The sequence below is a fragment of the Micromesistius poutassou genome (assembly GCF_964030765.1).
Source record: "Micromesistius poutassou genome assembly, chromosome: 8".
Classification (NCBI taxonomy): Eukaryota; Metazoa; Chordata; class Actinopteri; order Gadiformes; family Gadidae; genus Micromesistius; species Micromesistius poutassou.
The window spans coordinates 898531-909533 of record NC_140278.1 but is presented as its reverse complement, the minus strand read 5'-3'; the positions used below and the strand labels follow the sequence as shown (position 1 = coordinate 909533).

General features: G+C 45.1%; 1 protein-coding gene across 1 annotated transcript in view; it reads left to right on the top strand.

Annotated features, from left to right (window-relative positions):
- Positions 1–5702, top strand: part of nkd2b (NKD inhibitor of WNT signaling pathway 2b) — a gene marked incomplete at its 3' end in the record, with an annotated part of 24731 nt that extends 19029 nt beyond the window's left edge. Inside the window, exons 4-10 of the mRNA XM_084471559.1 lie at positions 1862–1922; positions 2201–2316; positions 2738–2833; positions 3026–3167; positions 3293–3362; positions 3567–3691; positions 5065–5702. Of these exons, the coding sequence (XP_084327685.1) occupies positions 1862–1922; positions 2201–2316; positions 2738–2833; positions 3026–3167; positions 3293–3362; positions 3567–3691; positions 5065–5702 (1248 nt within the window). The remainder of the gene's footprint in view (positions 1–1861; positions 1923–2200; positions 2317–2737; positions 2834–3025; positions 3168–3292; positions 3363–3566; positions 3692–5064) is intronic.
- Between the last annotated feature and the right edge of the window lie 5301 nt (positions 5703–11003).

The following is an 11003-nucleotide window of genomic DNA, read 5'->3' as shown; positions in this document are numbered from 1 at the left end:
TCTCTCTCTCTCTCTCTCTCTCTCTCTCTCTCTCTCTCTCTCTCCTAGTGTCTGTCTGGCAGGGTGTGTCTCTCTCTCCCTCTCTCTCTCTCTCTCTCTCTCTCTCTCTCTCTCTCTCTCTCTCTCTCTCTCTCTCTCTCCTAGTGTCTGTCTGGCAGGGTGTCTCTCTCTCTCTCTCTCTCTCTCTCTCTCTCTCTCTCTCATCTCTCTCTCTCTCTCCTAGTGTCTCTCTCTCCAGGGTGTCCGAGCCTTGACCCCGACAGCCAGCTCTCCTGGTCGGCCGCTGGAGGTCAGGGTGAGATTACAGGTCCAGGCGTCGCCCTGTGGAGCAAGCAATGATTATGGGCTCAGAGACTGTTAAATAGAGCACCAGAGAGAGAGAGAGAGAAAGAGAGAGAGAGAGAGAGAGAGAGAGAGAGAGAGAGAGAGAGAGAGAGAGAGACAGAGAGAGAGAGAGGGAGAGACAGAGAGAGAGACAGACATATAGAGAGAGAGGCAGAGGGAGAGAGAGACAGAGACAGAGAGGTGGGTTGGGGGAGGGGGTATTTCACCTAAATGCAAACAGATGCGCAGACCTCGTTTTCAGCCTCAGCCTCTGTTGAAGGTACATGGAGTTCTTTTGTTTTTCTGGTGCAGGTCAGATTTTTATTTGTCTCATTTCCATACACTCGCTCTGTTCAATCTGGTGGGATTTCATTTAAAAAAGCATAGACAAGTTTGAGGAGTTGAGGAGTTGTTTGTGGAGTTGAGATTACGTAAATTAGATAGTTGTGGGGTTTAGGGCCTGTTCTGCACTTCATTTTCATAGTTTCCACAATGCATTTGTAATTAAGAATCTGTGTGTGTGTGTGTGTGTGTGTGTGTGTGTGTGTGTGTGTGTGTGTGTGTGTGTGTGTGTGTGTGCGTTTGCGTTCCTTTGTGCCTTAGAACAAGCATTTTTGAAGGAAGATCTCCTAAATGAGTAGTGGTTCAGCTTCATGCAGTCTAAAGATTATTTACGTGTGACAGCAAGACTTCTGCATTTTCCCTCACTATCCAAATCCTGTGTAGTTCTCTCCCCCTCTCCTTTAGCTTTACAGCCATGGAATTGTGTATTTAATCAGTTCCATACAGTACCCCCACAGCATTCCCCCCTCTTCTAGAAGTTTCCATCTGGCCATTTTTGTACAACTCTGAAGAAATGCATTCTTGGTTGGTTTTTTTCTTTCCTTTATGGATCAACCATTCAAATTTTCCAATGCAACGTTTCCAGTATACAACCTATCAAACTATTTACTCACCGTGATGGTTTTCAACGGAATGACTCAAAGTCCATCAAACTCTGCGTTCGCTGGAATATGAAACAATATTTAATTGAAAAAGGCATTCTGCCGAAGAGGGTTCAAGCAGAAACCTATAAACTGTTAACTCCTTAGTCATTTAGCAGAAACTTTAATCAGAAGTGACTGACAGTGAATTGAGCTACATGAGGAGCAGGCCGGCGTGTAGGCCTCTTCATGTCTGAAGGCTGACCACAGCTAGGCTGCGGACCGCGGGCCCATCAGACCAAGCACATTCTGAACTCACGGTCCTCCCCTGTGGTGAGCCACCGCGGGGGTCCTCTCTGTGACCGAGGTCCTCCTGCTGTTGGTTGGAGTGGTGGCCTGCTGCAGGAGCCCGACTCAAACAGTGGAGCACAACAGTATGCGCCGCACACCTCAGAGCCTCACCGGGTCCTGCCTGTCGCCCCTCTTTCTTCTCATCTGCGCAGGAAAGGCATTGAAGCTGAGATAGTTTGTTTGTCTACCGTGTCTGTGGTCAGCTCACCACAGACCTCCGCCCCTCCGCTAACATCCCTCCGTCTCTTCTTGCTGTGTCTCAGGGGCCTCCGCGTGCTGAGCTGAGAGAGGGCCCGTTGGTGGACCATCACTGTCCCCTAGAGGGTGAGTGGGAGAACAGGAGTATTTCCAGTGCTCCTTGATGATTGGTTAGCAGTGCACAGCAGCTACTCAGCGTCATTCTGTCGCTGGTATTAATGTAGAGATATGATCAACTAAATAGCATTAATAATTCTTCAATTGATTTAACTGTTCACTGTACTGCAAGTTACAACCACATATATTGCTTATACTTGAATGCATTGTGATTTATCATTCAAAGTCAGCACTGAGTGTAAGATGATTGAAGATTCAGGCTGAAGGGCTGTTGTGTTGTTTGACAGTGGTGCTGCCCCCAGAGAAGGCAGAGGGCTGTGAGAGTTACCTGCAGTACCTCCGCTCAACAGAGGGGGAGCGGGACACCAGCAGAGCTCCAGGGAAGAAACGCATCAGTCTGAATGTGAGTGACCGCCGTATGGTGCCCCCACACTGCATCCTTTAAACATACTAATACCTAAGCTCATGCTTTCTAATAATACTTTTCTTATTTTTATCAAATCCATCTGGAACAACTAATAAATTAACTTTATAATTTTATTTTTATTTTATTTGAGTTGCTCATTTATATATTCTTGGGCATTCTTGCCTGTAGAGTTGGAAACGCTGTTGTTGTTGCACTGTTTCTCTAGCCTTCAGACCAACTGGGCTGTGAGAACTCGTATGGACTCTAGAAGACATTGTTGCTCAGAACTTGTTTTATAAACGGATAGTTGTTTTTAATTTAAAAGTATCAGCTTCCAATAAAAGAACCTCAAACAAAAGCCGAAGGACAGGAGAAAGATAAGGTGAAATGATAATCCAAATCTTGAATACGCTAACAGGATTTGGAATGTAACGTGTCCCTTGAGGACAGCAACCGACAAGAGTGGATCTTCACCCTCTATGACTTTGACAACAGTGGCAAAGTTACAAAAGAGGTATTCACAAGAATCTCTAAATGTCTTTTTAGATTTTCATTTTTTCATTTTTTTTAAGTTGCTTTATAAAGCATCAACTACAGTTTTTTCATTCTCTAAGGCATAGATGCACGCTATTATTTCAAGCTATCAAACTCCAGGGAACGGCTACTTTCCCTCATCTCTGTACTGAAGATCCACTCCACTGTGCAGGACATGTCCAGCTTGATGCACACCATCTACGATGTGGTGGACGCCTCGGTCAACCACTCGTGCCAGAACCAGAGCAAGACGCTGCGTGTCAAACTGACCGTCTCTCCGGAGAACAGATCCCATAGAAGAGACACTGGGACAGGTGAGAAACCAGTGAAAGGACTCTGACTGAGGCATCCTGATGCTGCACAGCCTCTGGGGATTGAATGTGGGTTTGGGTGACTACAACACTACAGGTCTGTTCATTCTAGTGTCTGCCCTCCTCAGAGCGTGAGCAAGGTCGCTGTTACCAGGAAGAGGGTCGCCATGCGGACAAACGGCTGTCGGCTAACATCAGGTCAGTGCAGCACTACACACATTCATGTTCTCAACGCTTCCTAGACAGGTGAGCAGGAGCACTGGCAGTGGTGCTAGTGTAGTGGTTCTGTGTCCAGGCCTCTTGCTTTAGGTTATGTTGGTCTGGTCGGTCTGCTAGATTACAAAAAAACCTGAATAGGAATAGTTACATAATAGTCTTATTTTTTTTGTTCTGTCCAATCAGAGCGCAGCAGAGTTTGGAGCCCCCGCCCCCTGATGGCCAGCACTACTGTGTGGATGAGAACACAGAGAGGAGGAACCACTACCTGGACCTGGCCGGGATAGAGAACTACACATCCCGCTTTGAAGGTCACACAAATCTCTTGGTTATGTAATAAAAATCTCCTTCTGTTATTTTGGCATGGGATTACATAACGTAACGTTGCAGTAGAAGCAGGTTTTTTTTGCATCTGCCAGACTCTGAAAACAAAGTCCTCCCCTGTAATTTGACTTAACCATCTGGATTTGCCAATTACTGTGGGTTGAGCAAAAGGATATATGGCAAGAGTTAGGACTTCTGGACATTCCCCCATTCAGATCACACAGGTTCCAATCAAAAATATATATTTGTATGGAGTGGTGTAACTTGCAGTTTCAGAAAGTAAAAGTTCATGCCGGTATTTTGAGTACAGGGTCTTGTTTAGCAAAATGACACAAGCCAGAGCTGCCTCTGTGAACACTGAAAGACTTTTAAAAAAAAAGTCTTCCTAAAAGCCTGTCTCCATGTGCTTATAGGTTCATATTGGTCAGCGAGAGGTGAACACCAGGTGAAACCAAAAACAAAGACTTTTACTTTCTAAAAGCCTGTCCCCATGTGGTTGGAAGTTCCTATCCAGGATTAGACTATTCCACAGCCCCTGAAGGCCTATGCAACCGATAGCTGCCATTCAAGGCATTGTTTTTCTTATTTTTTATAAATTCAAGGCACCTGACCTTTGGTATTCAAGTTTGTTGAGTGTAAGCACCCTAATGCTCCAAAAAAATCTAAAATAAATAATCCATAGAAATCTATAAACGTAATTATTAAGAGGCTGCAATGGAAAGGGAAGCTGTGTCTTGTGAGCAAATCAACCTCAACATTGCAGATTAACATTTAGGAGATGTTATAACTCTAACTCGGTATGTCCTGTACGTTTTCAGGAGTTTCTTCAAAGTCAAAGTCAAGTTTATTGCATCCATAACAATGGAAATGACATTGCTTATGCCCACCGTCATGCCCACATAAAAAAGAACCTCAGTTGAGGGTAGATGGTATGAACATGCATCTGCGCCTATAGTTACAGGCACTGATATAATAATTAACACTATAAGATAATAAGTTAACATTAATCACACAGACATACCATTAAACAAGTTCTACAAAAGTATGTTTAAAGTGCTCATTGTGCTGCCTAACCGCTTGTGGTCTAAAAGAGAGCATACCTCTTAGTGCGTGTCACCGGTGGTCTTGGCTGACCACTACGTACCATAACCTTGTTGCCCAAACAAGTATGGAGAGGGTGACCAGAGTCCTGCTCTGCTCTATCCATTGGCTCTATCCAATTCATGTATTGGAGCCCCAGTGTTTCCTGTTAATTATAAGTTTCTGTTAATTCAATTGCTGGGAGGTGTTGATTTGCAATGTTTTTCAACGCAAACTCCGTTAAAGCCTGAAACCATTTCCTCTTCCTCCGTGTGTCCAGGCAGCAGCACCCCTCCCCCTCCCCCCCAGAAGCCCCCGGCCCGCGGCGCCCCGCCCCAGAGCCGCTCGCGCTCCCACGAGCCCGCCGCGCCCGCCGCCGCCCACCACCGCCGCTCGCAGGTCATCGGCGACAGCTACAACCCGGCGGAGCCTCGGGGCAAGGGCCCGCACCTCCTCCGGTCCCCCAAGGGGGCTTACAGGGGCGGGGCGGGGGGGAACGGGAGCAGCAGGCCCAGCAAGTGTCACGGCGCACACCCGTCCGCGCCGCACGGGGGCCAGGACGTGTACCACCTCCCCCACCACCACAGCACGGGCCACCACCACCAGCCACAGCACCCCCTGCAGTACAGCCACAGCAAGCGCCTGAGGGCCCGGACAAGAGACGGACTCCCCAACGGCCGGACCCCTCTGTCCCCTCCCTCCCAGCCCCACCCCGAACAGACCCGGCACCAGCAGCAGCAGCAGCACCACCACCCCCCCACCACCCCGCCCTCAGCGCTGCCCGCCCTGGAGAGAGAGCAGCTCCACAGCGCCCCCGGTAGCCCCGGAGCCGTGGTGCCCCTGGTCCAGAGGCACGAGCACCACCACCACCACGAACACCACCACCACCACCACTACCACCACTACCACCAGACATGAACCCAGCTGCCCCCAGCCCCAGGGACCAACCACCAGCAGCACGCCGGACCTGCAGGAGCCCCTCGCCCCACCACACGTGTCTGCATTACTGGCAAACTAAACCTCGTCTGAAGCTGTCCAGTGAAATATGGAAATGAAACTTAGACCTATGAAGAGGATGGTGTGTAGAGTGGAGGATATTGGACTGTATGATCTTTTCCTGTATGAAGATGTCTATTATGAAAGTTGTATGGCACAGTTCTGTATTCATTGTAAGAGTTGCTTTCCCGACTGCTCTGTTTGTGTACGATCTCATAAAGGGACAGCGGAGAGCAGTGTTGAGATATTTAGATATATTAAGTGTATCCTTCTTGATGCTGTTGATATAAAGTGCTTGTCCTAAGAAGTTGTGCGTCAGGTTAGAGATGTGTTACGACACCTTCACAAACCGTGGATCTCAGGTGTTCAGGTGCTGCTGCTCTTAAGCTCTTCAAAGTTGCTTTTCTCGTCTTCTGGGTCTTCCTACTGTGGACTTAAGGGACTCCCTCAGAAGACAGGAATTAAATCACCACTGCCAATTTAAATGCAAAAAAAGTACTTGTTATATGTATATAAATCTATATGTAAACACATTTTACTGTATAATTATTCAACTGTATATGCATACTTCATCTGTATAAATATGCATATAGTATTTTGTCTTTTATATATTTTAATAAATATATACCATTTATCTTTGCCGTGGACAGAGTGATTCCTTCTGACCTGCTCAGAGAGGCACTGAGTGGGGTTATACTGTAACCACTGAGTGGGTTATACTGTAACCACTGAGTGGGTTATACTGTAACCACTGAGTGGGGTTATACTGTAACCACTGAGTGGGGTTATACTGTAACCCGCTGAGTGGGGTTATAATGAGTGTAACCCGCTGAGTGGGGTTATACTGCTCTCGTGTGGCCGCAGGAGGAACAGACCAACTTCAACAACCAGTTGAGACGGGACAAGTTTTAATTGAAAAAAAGTGGATCGACAAGAACTAACGTCACATAAATGAAAAATGCGTGAAATCTGTTTCTTTTGATACTGGGAAGCTAGCTATATTCATTGCAACAAATACAACGAAATAGCCTACTAGTCGTCCAAACGAAATAACCTTTGGGTTATTATTATTTATAATGCATTAGTAGGTGGACATTAACATGGGCCTGCAGTGTGGGTGTTGTGCTCCATGTGAAGGCGGTGTGGCATGGGGACATTCCCTGGTCCGCAGTAAAGGATTTACGCAAGGGCTAAATCAGAGCTCCAACTGAGAGAGCAACAATGGCAGCTCTGAAAGGCGAGGGGAGGGGAGGCTTAATGCAAATACCCCTCTGGTAGCCTGCTCTGGTAGCCTGCTCCAACCTCCTCCAACCTGCTCCAGCCTCCTCCAACACCCACCATCCGCGAGTTATAACCTGCGTTTGTGTCTTGGAAGTTTGCTATATTAAATAGCATCACACGTTTGACCTTTATGCGTCTTGTTTCAGATAGTAAACTCTATGGATCGAGGTCATAGAGTTGGACCACTTTTTTTTTTTCGGATCGTTCCTGTTGTGACAGTATGTAGTGCCAAGTGTCCCCGGAGTCAGGAGCCTCATCCTCCCCGAGCAGCGGCACCTGCTGCAGGACAAAGAGGTGAGGAGACCCGGGGTGCAAGGGGAAAGTTGGGTGCACTTTAGGTGCACTGTGTGCAGTTTATCTGAACCACTCGCAGTCGCCTTTTTACAGTTCTTAATCATCATAACCCTCGACAAGTCGACTGGGTGTGTTTGTTTTGTGATTAAATACTTTCATTTCGATTATCCTTCTTATTGACATCCCGCCCTAATATAGATTTTGTTTTGAGTCCCCTTTTCGTGCGGCTTTATTTAGTTTGGCTGGTGGCTGTCCTCGGCGAACATGATTACCCTCAGAGCCATCGACACGCTGGCTTTGCTGCAAAACATGCATGAGAATGTCTGCAACACAATGGGTCAGTGGGGCTTGTGTGGAGCATGGGACCAACAGGAGAATCCCTCTTGAATGCTGATATTGTAAAAGGGAGTTTTGGAAAGTGTTCACAAGATTGAATGACAGGCAATTAGAAAATACTGTATGTTGACCACTTTTGAATTGCACTCAATTGGGCCTACTGACATTTAATATGCTAGCTTGAAAAGAAGAAGTTCAACCACCCAGGTAGACTGGTCAAATGTACTGCAAACGAATGAATCCAATTTAGTTATTATTCATTGGCATATTTTCTTACAAGCATGATCTCTATCTCTAGGTTTTCAATGATAGCCTCCTTTCAAATCTGTGGCATGTAACTACCTCAGAGATACACCTCAGCACCATGTAGAGGCCTTTAGAACCATTGGCCTAACGTCCAGCCTGACCACTGCCATCCCCACACCCCTTTCTCTCATCTCCACCTGGTTAACGCTTTGGACCAGAATCTTTAGGGGAAATGGTTCACTAATTCTAAACCGCACAAGAAACTATCCTGGCATGAAGTGAAGTGTAGTTACCCAACAAAGTCAATGTTTTGTTCACAATGTAGGTTTTTTCTTTATGAAAATGTATTTTTATTTTAGAGCAGATGATGTCTTGAACTAAACAAAACTACATAATTACCATTTCTTATAATTTATTTTCTTTCTAATCTTTTCTTCATTTAGTGTGTGAAATATGAAACGCCTAGGGTGATATTTAAAAGCTGAGTCCATCTGAACAGCATTAACAGCATTTGGAAATGTACTGATACCTGGTAGGGGCCTATCTACCCTATTGGTGGAGAACCTGACACAGTGGTAGGCTTGGTGTGAATATCCCCGACGTGGTTTTTTCATTTCATTTCATTTCAAACCTTTATTTATTCAGGGAAGCCAATTGAGAGCAAGCTCTCTTTTACAATGACGCCCTGATCACAAATATAGAACAACGCACACAACAGCGACACCAACGAAGTATCAAGCATAAAAGCAAAAAAAACACACAATTATAAACAGTCCACAGTGTAATCATCGGGTGTCAGATTTAAAGATATCTTAAGCAGACACAAGGAAAAACAACCTATGGTTGAGGGTCTCAGCATCAGGAAAAACAAGTACATTCAATATGAAAGACAAGGTCTAAAAGACTCCTGAAGGACTCAACAGAAATAAACTGTTTAAGTTTTAAAAGTTTTTTTGTTTAAGTGGTTTATGAGGTTAACAACACTAAGCCTACACAGACTGCCATTTTGAAACATACAACGCTTGTTTTCTGTTACGACCCCTATTGATTCAAATATTTACCAATGGTTAACAGTATGTTTACCCTCATACTTGTAAGTAAGTGACACAAGTGTGGATAAAAGAAGGATGCAGACCCAAGGAACAAAGCCACTGTAGGCCACTGTACACATTCTGGGGCTCATCATGTGGTTGCTAGGCGATGTGCTTGATGAGGACTATAGCTGGCTGGTGCCTTCCCACCCCCCACCTCACATTTCTCAGCTTGCTTCTCACTTTTCTGCATAATAAAAAGACTTAAAGGCTGATTGTAAACCGTTTGAACCAACCGTTCAAACTGATTATTGATGTATTATGGTTCAGGCTCTGCTGGCCGAAGGATGCAGCCTGTTTTGGACCGGGTACATTTGTTGTTATTTATCTTTTTGCTGCTTTTTTAGGTGTGATTGGTTTTATTATAGTGTTGTTTTTCCAAGTTCACAGTTGGTTCACAGTTCGTCAAACCGATCTCGGGCCCCCATATCTCTAGTTCACCACCAGAGGGCGTACTCCTGACTAATGAGGCTGTCGCACCACTAGCCCTACCCGTTCTGATGCTAGACATAGACGTATAAAAAGGGAGATTTGCTCATAGTCTTCGAAAGGCTTTTAGAAACGATATCTTATCTCGAACAATAGGAAACATCATTTTGTTGATGTTACTTTATAGAGCTTCATAGATATTTTCTTGCAGCCAGCGCTGACATTAAAATGAGTTCCTCTCAGGTGATCCGATAGTTATCTGGATACATGGTCTATGATACAATACAAAACTAAACAGATACATTGGTAATCTGATACACTGGTTGAAAGCTGACTCAATATGATTTGATATTGGTAAGATTAGATTTCGATCATTCAGCTCTGAATATGATATGATATATGCTGCGGCATATGAATATATATTAAAACTAATATTGCTTATTGTAACGGGTCGATTTTGAATTAGATTTCCTCTAAGTAACTCTCTTTATAAGGGCGTCTTTGTAGATGGGGGTTGGTGGGCCACAGTTATATTACATTTTTGCACTATGGTGCAAACTTTGCCCCCGGCTGCTTTGTTCTCATTTTCATTGCAGCTTTTGTGTAAACCAAAGTGTGCGGCTGGTGCATGGCACATTGTGTCAGATATTTAGTTGAGGTGTGTTACCCTGGGAACGGGCTGGGCCTAAGGGCAGACGGGGGGGGAGGGGGGGGTGTTGTGTCACATTCACTCACACACACACACACACATGCACACACACACACACACACAAGCACACACACACACACACACACACCCTAGAGCTACAGGAACAGAGACTACTCAAACAAAAACATTGATAATTGACGGTCGTGTCGATCTCACAGAGTTTGGTTTGTAAGCTATGTTTTTAGAATCCATTCAGCCGTATCTCTGACTCTTGTATATATATAAGTTCTGTGCGTATCAGGAAATCTTTGCATCCCTAATATTCAGTAATATACAATATTGCTTTTATGCTGTAATATTCTTCAGTTTTTAGTTATTTATTTTGGGATGCTTCCATTATTTGAGGTAGCTGTAGGTTAGAGAGTCTTTAAATGGTGGATACAAGATACATGGTGGATATCCACCATCCTGGATAAAAATGTCTTTGTGATGACAAAAGCTAAGTGTGACCCAGTGACCCAACAAGCCCCCAATGTGGGGGGGGGGATGCTACAAATTGACGCAGCAGATAGACAGATTTGTTAAGAGCCTTGTATTGTCGCTATTCACTTCCTGTGTCGAAGTGACTGGAGTCATTTTTACTGTCCAATCCTTTTGTTTCCCAATCAATCAAGGCCCTCCCCTTCTCATGCCTTGATGAGGTGCTAGATTAATGGTAGAGGAATCCACTTCCCCAGAGGCAGACGTACCTCGTTGTTGATACGACTTTCTGTGAACACGTGTGTGGACTGTAACTTCTAATGAGGCTATTATAAGTTAGTGGGATTGAATGTGTAAATATGTTTTTGTGGTTAAGGAGGTGATCTTTGACGGCCTCCAGGACACGTTGGCGATACG